This window comes from Schistocerca piceifrons, chromosome 1 (assembly GCF_021461385.2).
Source record: "Schistocerca piceifrons isolate TAMUIC-IGC-003096 chromosome 1, iqSchPice1.1, whole genome shotgun sequence".
Classification (NCBI taxonomy): domain Eukaryota; kingdom Metazoa; phylum Arthropoda; class Insecta; order Orthoptera; family Acrididae; genus Schistocerca; species Schistocerca piceifrons.
In genome coordinates, this window is record NC_060138.1 from 1,074,982,230 (window position 1) to 1,074,998,374 (window position 16,145).

Below are 16,145 nucleotides of genomic sequence, written 5' to 3' on the forward strand. Positions count from 1 at the left end.
AAACAGAACCTGGATTCATCCGAAAAAATGACGTTTTGCCATTCGTGCACCCAGGTTCGTCGTTGAGTACACCATCAGAGGCGTTCCTGTCTGTGATGCAGCGTCAAGGGTAACCGCAGACAAGGTCTCCGAGCTGATAGTCCATGCTGCTGCAAACGTCGTCGAACTGTTCGTGCAGATTGTTTTTGTCTTGCAAATGTCCCCATCTGTTGACTCAGGGATCTAGACGTGGCTGCACGATCCGTTACAGCCATGCGAATAAGATGCCTGTTATCTCGACTGCTAGTGATACGAGGCTATTGGGATCCAGCACGGCGTTCCGTATTACCCTCCTGAACCCACCGATTCCATATTCTGCTAACAGTCATTGGATCTCGACAAACGCGAGCAGCAATGTCAAATGGTTCAAATGGCTCTGAGCACTATGGAACTTTTGAGGTCATCAGTCCCCTAGAACTTAGAGCTACTTAAATTTAACTAACCTAAGGACATCACACACACCCATGCCCGAGGCAGGATTCGAACCTGCGACCATAGCGGTCGCGCAGTTCCAGACTGTAGCGCCTAGAACCGCTCGCCCACCCCGGGCGGCGCAGCAATGTCGCGATACGATAAACCGCAATCGCGATAGGCTACAATCCGACCTTTATCAAAGTCGGAAACGTGATGGTACGCATTTCTCCTCCTTACACGAGGGATCACAGTAGCGTTTCGCCAGGCAACGCCAGTCAACTGCTGTTTGTGTATGAGAAATCGGTTGGAAACTTTCCTCATGTCAGCACGTTGTAGTTGTCGCCACCGGCACCAACCTTGTGTGAATGCTCTGAAAAGCTAATCATTTGCATATCACAGCATCTTCTTCCTGTCGGTTAAATTTCGCGTCTGTAGCACGTCATCTTCGTGGTGTAGCAATTTTAATGGCCAGTAGTGTATCTGCGAGTAACGCCTATCGTGTAAAGTAGTTGTGTAGCTGAGTAAACAGTAGTTGAGGTGCCGCTCCTTGTAGAGAGAGGGTCCTGCTTTGTAACGGTGCTGCCTAGGATGCTGTGCGCTGCGGTCTGCTGCGATGCCTCTCTCTCTCTCTCTCTCTCTCTCTCACTCTGTCCAGCAACTGGACTCTTATTTGCATAACGCGTGGGACGGACCACGGACGCTCTTACGAAAGATAATGTTCCAGGGAGTCTCCTCGCTTTACAGCCACGAAACACAAATGTCCACACACACACACACACACACACACACCTGGTCGAATTTCCCAACGAGGTTCTACTACCCACGATGCTATGCGCCCTTAGTGTCTGCGATGTAAGGAATGTTTTAGTTCTACTAGCCTATCAGCTATTCAGTAAATTCGTAGTATATGCGTTAGATCAAACAAATGAAAAACTGTGGAAACAAAAGTAAAAATATCTACATCTACATCTACATTGATACTCCGCAAGCCACCCAACGGTGTGTGGCGGAGGGCACTTTACGTGCCACTGTCATTACCTCCCTTTCCTGTTCCAGTCGCGTATGGTTCGCGGGAAGAACGACTGTCTGAAAGCCTCCGTGCGCGCTCTAATCTCTCTAATTTTACATTCGTGATCTCCTCGGGAAGTATAAGTAGGGGGAAGCAATATATTCGATACCTCATCCAGAAACGCACCCTCTCGAAACCTGGCGAGCAAGCTACACCGCGATGCAGAGCGCCTCTCTTGCAGAGTCTGCCACTTGAGTTTATTAAACATCTCCGTAACGCTATCACGGTTACCAAATAACCCAGTGACGAAACGCGCCGCTCTTCTTTGGATCTTCTCTATCTCCTCCGTCAACCCGACCTGGTACGGATCCCACACTGATGAGCAATACTCAAGTATAGGTCGAACGAGTGTTTTGTAAGCCACCTCCTTTGTTGATGGACTACATTTTCTAAGCACTCTCCCAATGAATCTCAACCTGGTACCCGCCTTACCAACAATTAGTTTTATATGATCATTCCACTTCAAATCGTTCCGTACGCATACTCCCAGATATTTTACAGAAGTAACTGCTACCAGTGTTTGTTCCGCTATCATATAATCATACAATAAAGGATCCTTCTTTCTATGTATTCGCAATACATTACATTTGTCTATGTTAAGGGTCAGTTGCCACTCCCTGCACCAAGTGCCTATCCGCTGCAGATCTTCCTGTATTTCGCTACAATTTTCTAATGCAGCAACTTCTCTGTATACTACAGCATCATCCGCGAAAAGCCGCATGGAACTTCCGACACTATCTACTAAGTCATTTATATATATTGTGAAAAGCAATGGTCCCATAACACTCCCCTGTGGCACGCCAGAGGTTACTTTAACGTCTGTAGACGTCTCTCCATTGATAACAACATGCTGTGTTCTGTTTGCTAAAAACTCTTCAATCCAGCCACACAGCTGGTCTGATATTCCGTAGGCTCTTACTTTGTTTATCAGGCGACAGTGCGGAACTGTATCGAACGCCTTCCGGAAGTCAAGAAAAATAGCATCTACCTGGGAGCCTGTATCTAATATTTTCTGGGTCTCATGAACAAATAAGGCGAGTTGGGTCTCACACGATCGCTGTTTCCGGAATCCATGTTGATTCCTACATAGTAGATTCTGGGTTTCCAGAAATGACATGATACGCGAGCAAAAAACATGTTCTAAAATTCTACAAGAGATCGACGTAAGAGATATAGGTCTATAGTTTTGCGCATCTGCTCGACGACCCTTCTTGAAGACTGGGACTATCTGTGCTCTTTTCCAATCATTTGGAACCCTCCGTTCCTCTAGAGACTTGCGGTACACGGCTGTTAGAAGGGGGGCTAGTTCTTTCGCGTACTCTGTGTAGAATCGAATTGGTATCCCGTCAGGTCCAGTGGACTTTCCTCTATTGAGTGATTCCAGTTGCTTTTCTATTCCTTGGACACTTATTTCGATGTCAGCCATTTTTTCGTTTGTGCGAGGATTTAGAGAAGGAACTGCAGTGCGGTCTTCCTCTGTGAAACAGCTTTGGAAAAAGGTGTTTAGTATTTCAGTTTTACGCGAGTCATCCTCTGTTTCAATGCCATCATCATCCCGTAGTGTCTGGATATGCTGTTTCGAGCCACTTACTGATTTAACGTAAGACCAGAACTTCCTAGGATTTTCTGTCAATTCGGTACATAGAATTTTACTTTCGAATTCAATGAACGCTTCACGCATAGCCCTCCTTACGCTAACTTTGACATCGTTTAGCTTCTGTTTGTCTGAGAGGTTTTGGCTGCGTTTAAACTTGGAGTGGAGCTCTCTTTGCTTTCGCAGTAGTTTCCTAACTTTGTTGTTGTACCACGGTGGGTTTTTCCCGTCCCTCACAGTTTTACTCGGCACGTACCTGTCTAAAACGCATTTTACGATTGCCTTGAACTTTTTCCATAAACACTCAACATTGTCAGTGTCGGAACAGAAATTTTCGTTTTGATCTGTTAGGTAGTCTGAAATCTGCCTTCTATTACTCTTGCTAAACAGATAAACCTTCCTCCCTTTTTTTATATTCCTATTAACTTCCATATTCAGGGATGCTGCAACGGCCTTATGATCACTGATTCCCTGCTCTGTACATACAGATTCGAAAAGTTCGGGTCTGTTTGTTATCAGTAGGTCCAATATGTTATCTCCACGAGTCGGTTCTCTGTTTAATTGCTCGAGGTAATTTTCGGATAGTGCACTCAGTATAATGTCACTCGATGCTCTGTCCCTACCACCCGTCCTAAACATCTGAGTGTCCCAGTCTATATCTGGTAAATTGAAATCTCCACCTAAGACTATAACATGCTGAGAAAATTTATGTGAAATGTATTCCAAATTTTCTCTCAGTTGTTCTGCCACTAATGCTGCTGAGTCGGGAGGTCGGTAAAAGGAGCCAATTATTAACCTAGTTCGGTTGTTTAGTGTAACCTCCACCCATAATAATTCACAGGAACTATCCACTTCTACTTCACTACAGGATAAACTACTACTAACAGCGATGAACACTCCACCACCGGTTGCATGCAATCTATCCTTTCTAAACACCGTCTGTACCTTTGTAAAAATTTCGGCAGAATTTATCTCTGGCTTAAGCCAGCTTTCTGTACCTATAACGATTTCAGCTTCGGTGCTTTCTATCAGCGCTTGAAGTTCCGGTACTTTACCAACGCAGCTTCGACAGTTGACAATTAGAATACCGATTGCTGCTTGTTCCCCGCATGTCCTGACTTTGCCCCGCACCCGTTGAGGCTGTTGCCCTTTCTGTACTTGCCCAAGGCCATCTAACCTAAAAAACCGCCCAGCCCACGCCACACAACCCCTGCTACCCGTGTAGCCGCTTGTTGCGTGTAGTGGACTCCTGACCTATCCAGCGGAACCCGAAACCCCACCACCCTATGGCGCAAGTCGAGGAATCTGCAGCCCACACGGTCGCAGAACCGTCTCAGCCTCTGATTCAGACCCTCCACTCGGCTCTGTACCAAAGGTCCGCAGTCAGTCCTGTCGACGATGCTGCAGATGGTGAGCTCTGCTTTCATCCCGCTAGCGAGACTGGCAGTCTTCACCAAATCAGATAGCCGCCGGAAGCCAGAGAGGATTTCCTCCGATCCATAGCGACACACATCATTGGTGCCGACATGAGCGACCACCTGCAGATGGGTGCACCCTGTACCCTTCATGGCATCCGGAAGGACCCTTTCCACATCTGGAATGACTCCCCCCGGTATGCACACGGAGTGCACATTGGTTTTCTTCCCCTCTCTTGCTGCCATTTCCCTAAGGGGCCCCATTACGCGCCATTATATGGCTGAACAAAAATATGACGTTCATTAGATCTGAAAAAAAGAGCGCGTTCTTCTCCAGTCTTCCTCTCTTTTTTTCATTTGCTTTCTTAATGTTTTAACACTGTCCACCGCGATTTCTTCAACTGACCGAACTTTTTCATATTAGAATAGCACTTACACCAAATTTTCTCAATTTTTAATTGGATATGTTCAAATCTCTGTATTCCTCCACAATGTTTGCCCCCTGTATGAAATTATTCCGTGAATTCCTGTCAAGCTGCCCTTTTCGTGTCTTTCACACATTCCTTTCCTCGTCTATTATGCCGAACACCTCTTATCAGTCTCCTTAATGCTCAGCATCTCAAACTCTTCGATTATCTTCTTCTTCTGTTTTCTCATAACGCTACGTTGAAAGCTTGTAGTCAGTAGTTACACATTTCGGCCACTAAGCATCTCCTTTGCAGCTGTTACAACAGTCTTGGTCATGGAGTTATTCTATTTAGATACGCCTGTACACACTTATGTAAATGGTGCGGTTGCTAGTAACGTCGAAGCAGTATTTTCGGTGGGATCTGTCAGTCCTAAGTGACATGCTGCCCTTTTCGTGTCTTTCACACATTCCTTTCCTCGTCTATTATGCCGAACACCTCTTATCAGTCTCCTTAATGCTCAGCATCTCAAACTCTTCGATTATCTTCTTCTTCTGTTTTCTCATAACGCTACGTTGAAAGCTTGTAGTCAGTAGTTACACATTTCGGCCACTAAGCATCTCCTTTGCAGCTGTTACAACAGTCTTGGTCATGGAGTTATTCTATTTAGATACGCCTGTACACACTTATGTAAATGGTGCGGTTGCTAGTAACGTCGAAGCAGTATTTTCGGTGGGATCTGTCAGTCCTAAGTGACATGTGTACAGAATAACGTTATTGTAGTCATGTCCATAGTTTAAGAAGTCTTCCTGGTACGCGATACCATAGGACGCCCTGCGGTAACTCACAGTGACTTAGCAAATGTCATGGGATAGGCACCTTATATCGCTTGGGGCCTCCTCTGGCCCAGCGGATTGCAACGAGACGCCGTGGAAGTGAGTCGACAAGTCCCTAGTACTATTCTGAAAGCAGCCGACACCAAATAGTGGAAATATACTACAAAATCAAAAACGTTTGCGCCTTGTAAAGACGAAAACATATCTCCACCTGAAACTTTCCTTTCGTCTCTCACTAGGAAACGCTGTAGTTTCGCGCGAGTACTACTCGTGGCTGCGGCCAGAATCCATGCACTCTTATTGCTGTGTGGCGCAGGAGACCATAGTCTGATTAAAATTACTTCACGGATTGGAACTGTCTTCCTCCAATCACAGTGCTCAACATCACGCGCACACTGTTCGCCGTTAGTCAGTTGTCACAACAAATGGTCAGTTCGTTCCCAGTTCCTTGTCTGCGTTCCTTTCTTGAAGTGTTTGGGTCCAGAACCCTGGGTCTATCTCTTGTACTTCGCATTTTATCGCGCATGATAACCACACCAGAAGTGTGGTGCTACAGAAGAATGCTGAAGATTAGATGGGTAGATCACGTAACTATTGAGGAGGTAATGAACAGAATTGTGGAGAAGAGGAATTTGTGGTACAACTTGGCTAGATGAAGGGATCGGTTGGTAGGACATATTCTGAGGCATCAAGGGATCACCAATTTAGTATTGGAGGGCAGCGTGGAGGGTAAAAATCGTAGAGGGAGACCAAGAGATGAATACACTAAGCAGATTCAGAAGGATGTAGGTTGCAGTAGGTACTGGGAGATGAAGAAGCTTGTACAGCATAGAGTAGCATGGGGAACTGCATCAAACCAGTCTCTGGACTGAAGACCACAATCGGCAAACAACCGAAGACGGCTGCTCATGTTGTCTCCCAAATCGTTTATATAGATAAGGAACAGCAAAGGCCCTGTAACACTACCTTGAGGAACGCCAGAAATTGCTTCTGTTTTACTCCATGACATTCTGTCAATTACTACGAACTGTGACCTCTCTGACATGAAATTGCAAATCCAGTCACATAACTGAGACAATATTCCATAAGCACGTAATTTCACTACGAGCTTTTGTGGTACAGTGTCAAAAGCCTTCCGGAATTCCAGGGATACGGAATCGATCTGAAATCCCTTGTCAATAGCACTCAGCACTTCATGTGAATAAAGTGCTAGTTGTGTTTCACAGGAACGATGTTTTCTAAGCCCATGTTGACTGTGTGTCAATAGACCGTTTCCTTCGAGGTAATTCATTATGTTCGAACACAATATATATTCTGAAATCCTGGTGCGTATCGACGTTAACGATATAGGCCTGTAATTTAGTGGATTACTCCTACTACGTTTCCTGAATGTTGGTGTGACCTGTGCAACTTTCCAGTCTTTGGGTACGGATCTTTCGTCGAGCGAACAGTTGTACATAATTGTTAAGTATGGAGCTAATGCATCAGCATACTCCAAAAGAAACCTAATTGGTATATAGTCTTGACCAGAAGACTTGCTTTTATTAAGTGATTTGAGTTACTTCACTACTCAGAGGATATTTACTTCTACGTTACTCATGTTGGCAGCTGTTCTCGATTCAAATTCTGGAATATTTACTTCATCTTCTCTTGCGTAGGCATTTCGGAAGGCTGTGTTTCGTAACCCTGCGTTTTGCAGCACTGTCTTCGACAATATCTCCATTGCTATCGCGCAGAGAAGGCGTTGATTGTTTTTTTGTCACTAACATACTTCACATACGACCAGAATCTTTTTGGATTTTCTGCCAGGTTTCGAGACAAAGTTTCGTTGTGGAAACTGTTATAGGCATCTCGCATTGAAGTCCACGCTAAATTTCGAGCTTCTGTAAAGGGTCGCCAATCTTGGGGATTTTGCGTCTGTTTAAATTTGGCACGTTTTTTTCGTTGTTTCTGCAACAGTGTTCTAAACAGTTTTGTGTACCAAGGAGGATCAACTCCGTCGTTTGTTAATTTATTTGGTATAAATCTTTTGTTAATTTATTTGGTATAAATCTCTCAATTGCTGCCGATACTATTTCTTTGAATTTAAGCCACATCTGGTCTACACTTATATTGTTGTTGCTGTTGTGGTCTTCAGTCCCGAGACTGCTTTGATGCAGCTCTCCATGCTACCCTATCCTGTGCAAGCTTCTTCATCTCCCAGTATCTACTGCAACCTACATCCTTCTGTATCTGTTTAGTGTATTCATCTCTTGGTCTCCCTCTACGATTTTTACCCTCCACGCTGCCCTCCAATACTAAATTGGTGATCCCTTGATGCCTCAGAACATGTCTTACCAACCGATCCCTTCTTCTAGTCAAGTTGTGCCACAAACTTCTCTTCTCCACAATCCTATTCACTACCTCCTCATTAGTTATATGATCTACCCATCTAATCTTCAGCATTCTTCTGTAGCACCATATTTCGAAAGCTTCTATTCTCTTCTTGTCCAAACTAGTTACCGTCCATGTTTCACTTCCATACATGGCCACACTCCATACAAATACTTTCAGAAACAACTTCCTGACACTTAAATCTATACTCGATGTTAACAAATTTCTCTTCTACAGAAACACTTTCCTTGCTATTGCCAGTCTACATTTTATATCATCTCTACTTCGACCATCATCAGTTATTTTACTCCCTAAATAGCAAAACTCCTTTACTACTTTAAGTGTCTCATTTCGTAATCTAATTCCCTCAGCATCACCCGACTTAATTCGACTACATTCCATTATCCTCGTTTTGCTTTTGTTGATGTTCATCTTATATCCTCCTTTCAAGACGCTATCCATTCCGTTCAACTGCTCTTCTAAATCTTTTTCTGTCTCTGACAGAATTACAATGTCATCGGTGAACCTCAAAGTTTTTACACTCCTGGAAATGGAAAAAAGAACACATTGACACCGGTGTGTCAGACCCACCATACTTGCTCCGGACACTGCGAGAGGGCTGTACAAGCAATGATCACACGCACGGCACAGCGGACACACCAGGAACCGCGGTGTTGGCCGTCGAATGGCGCTAGCTGCGCAGCATTTGTGCACCGCCGCCGTCAGTGTCAGCCAGTTTGCCGTGGCATACGGAGCTCCATCGCAGTCTTTAACACTGGTAGCATGCCGCGACAGCGTGGACGTGAACCGTATGTGCAGTTGACGGATTTTGAGCGAGGGCGTATAGTGGGCATGCGGGAGGCCGGGTGGACGTACCGCCGAATTGCTCAACACGTGGGGCGTGAGGTCTCCACAGTACATCGATGTTGTCGCCAGTGGTCGGCGGAAGGTGCACGTGCCCGTCGACCTGGGACCGGACCGCAGCGACGCACGGATGCACGCCAAGACCGTAGGATCCTACGCAGTGCCGTAGGGGACCCCACCGCCACTTCCCAGCAAATTAGGGACACTGTTGCTCCTGGGGTATCGGCGAGGACCATTCGCAACCGTCTCCATGAAGCTGGGCTACGGTGCCGCACACCGTTAGGCCGTCTTCCGCTCACGCCCCAACATCGTGCAGCCCGCCCCCAGTGGTGTCGCGATAGGCGTGAATGGAGGGACGAATGGAGACGTGTCGTCTTCAGCGATGAGAGTCGCTTCTGCCTTGGTGCCAATGATGGTCGTATGCGTGTTTGGCGCCGTGCAGGTGAGCGCCACAATCAGGACTGCATACGACCGAGGCACACAGGGCCAACACCCGGCATCATGGTGTGGGGAGCGATCTCCTACACTGGCCGTACACCACCGGTGATCGTCGAGGGGACACTGAATAGTGCACGGTACATCCAAACCGTCATCGAACCCATCGTTCTACCATTCCTAGACCGGCAAGGGAACTTGCTGTTCCAACAGGACAATGCACGTCCGCATGTATCCCGTGCCACCCAACGTGCTCTAGAAGGTGTAAGTCAACTACCCTGGCCAGCAAGATCTCCGGATCTGTCCCCCATTGAGCATGTTTGGGACTGGATGAAGCGTCGTCTCACGCGGTCTGCACGTCCAGCACGAACGCTGGCCCAACTGAGGCGCCAGGTGGAAATGGCATGGCAAGCCGTTCCACAGGACTACATCCAGCATCTCTACGATCGTCTCCATGGGAGAATAGCAGCCTGCATTGCTGCGAAAGGTGGATATACACTGTACTAGTGCCGACATTGTGCATGCTCTGTTGCCTGTGTCTATGTGCCTGTGGTTCTGTCAGTGTGATCATGTGATGTATCTGACCCCAGGAATGTGTCAATAAAGTATCCCGTTCCTGGGACAATGAATTCACGGTGTTCTTATTTCAATGTCCAGGAGTGTATTTCTTCTCCATGGATTTTAATACCTACTCCGAATTTTTCTTTTATTTCCTTCTCTGCTTGCTCAATATACAGATTGAATAACATCGGGGAGAGGCTACAACCCTGTCTCATTCCCTTCCCAACCTCTGCTTCCCTTTCATGTCCCTCGGCTCATAACTGCCATCTGGTTTCTGTACAAATTGTAAATAGCCTTTCGCTCCCTGTATTTTACCCCTGCCACCTTCAGAATTTGAAACAGAGCATTCCAGTCAACATTGTCAAAAGCTTTCTCTAAGTCTACAAATGCTATAAACGAAGTTTTGCCTTTCCTTAATCTAGCTTCTAAGATAAGTCGTAGGGTCAGTATTGCCTCACGTGTTCCAATATTTCTACGGAATCGAAACTGATCTTCTCCCAGGTCGCCTTCTACTTATGTTATTAATTTGGAATTTATATTATTGTATATTTATATTATTAATTTGGAATGAGTGGAAATTGACTCTCAGGAAGGCGTCAAGTGAATTTTTATCTGCTTTTTTGAATAGGTATATTTTTCGCTTATTTTTCGAGGATTTGGGGATTAGAATATTCAATCTCGCTACCACAGCCCTGTGTTTACTAATCCCTGTATTGGTTTTGATGCTCGTTATTAACTCAGAATTACTTGTTGCTAAGAGGTCAAGGCCACACAACTTGCAGTGTACATCCGTGATAGTTGCTGTCATGCGACTCCTTGATTTTGTGGGACCAAAACTACCCCATGAAATTGTTTTAAAGATGCTTACCCTTAAGGTTCAAATGGTTGAAATGGCTCTGAGCACTATGGGACTCAACTGCTGTGGTCATCAGCCCCCTAGAATTTAGAACTACTTAAACCTAACTAACCTAAGGACATCACACACACCCATGCCCGAGGCAGAATTCGAACCTGCGACCGTAGCAGCAGCGCGGCTCCGGACTGTAGCGCCTAGAATCGCACGGCCACGGCGGCCGGCTACCCTTAAGGATTTGCCTTCAGCAACAGAACACGAGCACTTTCACTGGTCACTTCGTTCCTCCTGCAACAGCCCTATTCTGCAAAGTGCTGCTACCATCTCATATTTTTTTAGATATTTATTTTCAACAGGTGCCGGAAAACGTCTGCCTTGACGGTAAACTCACTTGCCGTTAAGCAAAACTACTAGGTTCCGATCAGATACGACTTTAGCAGATTAATGAAAGTGTGACTACTATCTCCAGGCTGGCAAATACCACTTCCACAAAATGTCGGACACCGGCTCTGGCGTTCATAGTAGTTCCGAGGACGAGCCAGCGGGAGCGGCCAGGGCTGTTACGTTGTACTGGTGGCAGACAGAACTGCAGGGTGTTTGCTTGGCTTGTTTCGCAGACGGGGCCGTCGTGCGCCGTGCCGTCCCCACAGCGCCGGCCGGCCGCGCCCAGCAGGTGGCGAATGCTGGGCGCCAGCTGCGACGCGGACCGCGACTGCGCCGTGCCCTACAGCCGCTGCATGGCCGGCGCCTGCGCCTGCCAGGCCTACTACGCCCGCTACAACGAGTCGCGCTGCCTGCCCTGTGAGTACCCCACGCTGTTCACTTTCTCACTATAGCTCTACAGGCCTACTACGTCAGAGCCGAAGAAACTGGTGGACCTGCCTAATATTGTGCATGGTCCCCGCGAGCACGCATAAGTACCGCGACAGGACGTGCCATGAACTTGACTAATGTCTGAGGTAGTGCTGGAGGGAACTGACACCAGCAATCCTGCAGGGCTGTCTACAAATCCGTAAGAGTGCGAGGGGTTGGAGATCTCTTCCGAACAGCACGTTGCAAGACATCCCAGATGTGGTCAATAATGTTCGGGTCTGGGGAGTATGATGTCCAGCGGAAGTGTTCAAACTCAGAAGGGTGTTTCTGGAGCCACTCTGTAGCAATTTTGGATGTGTGGGGTGTCTCATTGTCCTGCTGGTAATGCCGAAGTCCGTCGGAATGTACAATGGACATGAATGGATGCACCATACAGGATGTTTACGTACGTGTGAGAGTCTGTAGCACCTCGGTTTAGTTTACAGTGATAAAAACTATAGAAAGAATCATTTAAAATTAAGAATAGAATTTTTAAAGGGGAACGTAGTGTAGAATCAAATTTCGGTAACTGCGGATCAAAATTATAGTACATCAGCAAGTAGTTTAACGTCTAAGTACAGCAAACCACGGAAGCTCCGTCATGGAGAAGGCAGTGACGTTAAACTCTTGTGATGAAAAATCTATAAAAAGGCCTGATCGTCATTATTGCCGCCTTTTTTCCTTGATTGTTTCGTTAAAGGGCGGGGAACCCGTATCAGTCAGCGAGACAATAATTAGATTGAACTTTATCGTGTTAAGATTCACGATAAACTGTTAGAATATTGCGGAGATTAACAGTGATGTAGTGTACGATCCCTGACTGTTGGTAGCAACGGAGTATTAAGGGGATTTTAGGACTTTAGTGCTATATTGGTACTTTACGGACATACAGACGGCAGAAACTCAAATTATCTGCTGATACGAGTGAATTCAGAGGTACCGGTATTCAGATATTAACGTGTGGACTTTTAAAAGTGTCGTGTGCCGTTAGTTGCGAATCTGGACGTAGAGCGCCTGCATATCGGCATTTGCGGACATTTAGATTCCTCCAGGCTAGGAACATTTTAAATAGACCATCATCCATCACCATCTTAATCATTGAATATACAGTGAAAGTGAAATACAAGAGTGTTGTACTTATTTCATTTACCTAGTACTAATCAGTGAAGGTTTTACGGAACCAAAGCTATTCAGCAGTGAGTCAGCGCCATCTAACAGAAAGCGTAGGAATTAATTAACACGCTAACTTAAGTGAACGTTTACGTGTTTTACGGACTGCTTAATATGAACTTTTGTGACTCTTTGACGTACCCACTCCCTCCGAAAGGTGGCGCAGGCTGTCGTAATCGTAAAAGGGGAGAGTTTTATCCGGGCAAATTACTAAATAAAAGCGATATTTACAACACTCACAGTAATAGCAAAATACAGGGCCCGCACCTCATCGGAGAATAGTCGCTGTCACGTCAGGAAGTAAAGCCGGAAAACCTACCGACGATACGTATCTACGAGCAGACGTCGACGTGGAATATCTAAAAAGGGAACCACAAGAGAGTTGGGGATGCTTCAAGTTGCATCTAGACGTATCATGAGTCCCATATCACTCCAACTGCACACGTCCCACATGATTGCAGTGCCTCCACCAGCCTGAACAGTCCCTCGCTGACATGTAGGGTCCATGGATTCATGAGGTTGTCTCAATACCCGTACACATCCATCCGCTCGATACAATTTGAAACGAGACTCGTCCGACCAGGCAACATATTTCCAGTCATCAACAGTCCAATGTCGATGTTGACGGGGCCAGGCGATGCGCAAGGCTTTAAGTCGTGCTGTCATCAAGGGTACACGAGTGGGCCTTCAGCTCCGAAAGCCCATATCGATGATGTTTCGTTGAATGATTCGCACGCCGACACTTGTTGATGGTCCAGCACTGAAATCTACAGCAATTTGCGGAAGGGCTACACTTCTGTCGCGTTGAGCGATTCTCTTATGTCAGGGGTCTCCACACATTTTAGTCCGCGGGCCACATTGACTCCTCCATGAAGTCATAAGGACCAAGATCTACGTAGTGGGATTAAAGCACCCTAGCATTCCATGATCACCGTAATGTAAGGCTAAAGGAAAGATGAAATCGCAAAAATCTAAGGTTGTGGGAATAGCTTGCACTGAAACGAATTACGATTTTTATTTAATTACATAATTTTGATTGGTGGACGTATCTGACCGGAATTCTGGCGTATTTTATTCTGCCGAATTCCACCGACAAAAAAGTATGTCACTGCACATTCGGTATGTATTTTACAACGTAATCAAAAGAAAGTGAAACCTCACTTAAGAAGCATCTTCCTTTACGATTAATTACTAAGGCTAGTCGCCGAAGTGGCGTCCATTTGAAAGACTTGCGCCAGACTCGTGAGTAGAATAAAATGCAAAGAATTTTTTTACTTAAAATGTTTTCGCCAAACTAGTCTGTTAACTGTTCTTTTTTTTTCACTATCGCACGAAGAATGGTCTGTCTGTTTATTGTGGATAGCCAGAAGTTTAACCATGACCTTCCGCTTTGTAAAGATAGAGCTCCGACAATATCGCGGTGTATTGGTCGCGATAGGCCTCGAAACTCAATTGTTGCCAGTATAGGTACCACCTCAAATATTTGGCGGACCGGATACCGGGGATAATCGGCCAGCTAACGCGGGCTGGTTTGCCGACCCTCGCGGGCCGGTTTCGGCCCGCGGGCCGTAGTTTGGAGACCCCTGTCTTATGTCATCGTTGGTCCCATTCTTGCAGCATATTTTCCCGGCCGCAGCGATGTCGGAGATTTGATGTTTTACCTGATTCCTGATATTCACGATACATTCGTGAAATGGTCGTGTGGGAAAATCTCCACCTCATCGCTACCTCGGAGTTGCTGTGTCATATCGCTCGTGCGCCGACTTTCATACCACTTTCGAACTTACTTAAATCTTGATAACCTGCCATTGTAACAGCAGTAACGGATGTAGCATCTGCGTCAGACACTTTTTGTCTTATATATGCATTGCCCACGCAGCGGTGTATTCTGCCTGTTTACACATCTCTGTGCTTGAATACGCATGCCTATACCAGTTTCTTTGGCACTTCAGTGTATAGCATTCAGTCTGTAGCAAGAGATGTAAAACCACCGCAGGCTACCGCAGACTGTCGTTCGGTAAGCTTAAGACTATGGTAGTTTTCCTCGTAGCTTTTAGGTAGTTAAACTTACTTGTATGTTAGCTGTGTTGCATACCCATCAGGCGTTACATCACAATGATCGCTTTCTTTGAGAATGCGATCAGTGTCTTACCAGATATCCCTAAAAACCGGAAGAGGTGAACCAGCTAAAAATTGAGTGAAGATATGTAAACGGCTGAGTAACCTATGAAACGTTTTTATCCTCCTATCTGTTACTCAAAAGTAAACAGTCTTTATAACAAAATTGAATTTGTCATTGTGTAACCCATGTTTTATTCGAAACTTGTTGATTTGTAACGTGCAACGTAGTGATGTTGTAGTACAAATAATGAAAACACATTTGTCATATAGCGCTAGAAAACACAATTTCCTTAACAAAAACACAGAATAAAAAAGACCTGCCAAATATGTATACCAGGTGGTTATAATTAAACTTTCTCTGTTTGACACGTTATAACACGAAAACTAAATACCGTACGAGTACCAAACTTGGTTGTATTAATATCCGGAGTATCGTGTGCATGATTTCCATGCGTCACAGTGCCACCGTCCAGGTCCAACTATGGCCACCAGGCGCCGTGATCAGTCATCGTGATTCATAGTCTCACGCAGCTGACCATTTGCAGTGCACTTGTTGATGTGTCAACACGAGCATGGACAAAAGGAGCAGGGAATTATTCGTGAATCTCTGCTATCAAAACAACAGTAATGCTGCAGCTGCGATTCGACAATATCGCCCTCTGAAAGGGTTACGGAAGGCTCCTCTTTCTCCACCTGCTGTGCGAAGCATGATGAAGTTCGAATCAACTGAAGAACTGGGCGTCGATCTGGGAGGAGGTCGACGACCAGTTGCATTACAGGTTGTTGATGGGATCGCTGTTGCTATGGCAGAGAACGCTGCGTGCAATTCCCGATCGTCAGGCAGTGCGCGTGCTGTGTCACGACAGTTGAACATCTCGTGGTCCACTGTACGAAGGTGCTTCGAACCATTCTCAAAAGGTATCCGTACAAAATCCACACCGTACAGCAGCTTGCACCATATAACGCACAACAACGTGTTGACTTTGCTCGCCACTTTCTTGGAAGGACTGAAGTTGACGAGAGCTGGCCCTGGACATCCCATGGGCAGACGAAGCTGATTTTTCTCTGACGGGTGAGATGAACACACAGAATTGTCGAGTGTGGGGATCCTCATCTCCAGTCACGGTGCGTGAAGTTGCTCT

The 16,145-nt window shown here is 46.0% G+C and overlaps 1 protein-coding gene across 1 annotated transcript in view; it reads left to right on the forward strand.

The window, feature by feature from the left end:
- LOC124777769 overlaps positions 1-16,145 on the forward strand; it is a 268,850-nt gene that overhangs the window by 12,756 nt on the left and 239,949 nt on the right. Inside the window, exon 2 of the mRNA XM_047253279.1 lies at positions 11,478-11,661. Coding sequence (XP_047109235.1) covers positions 11,478-11,661 — 184 coding nt within the window. The remainder of the gene's footprint in view (positions 1-11,477; positions 11,662-16,145) is intronic.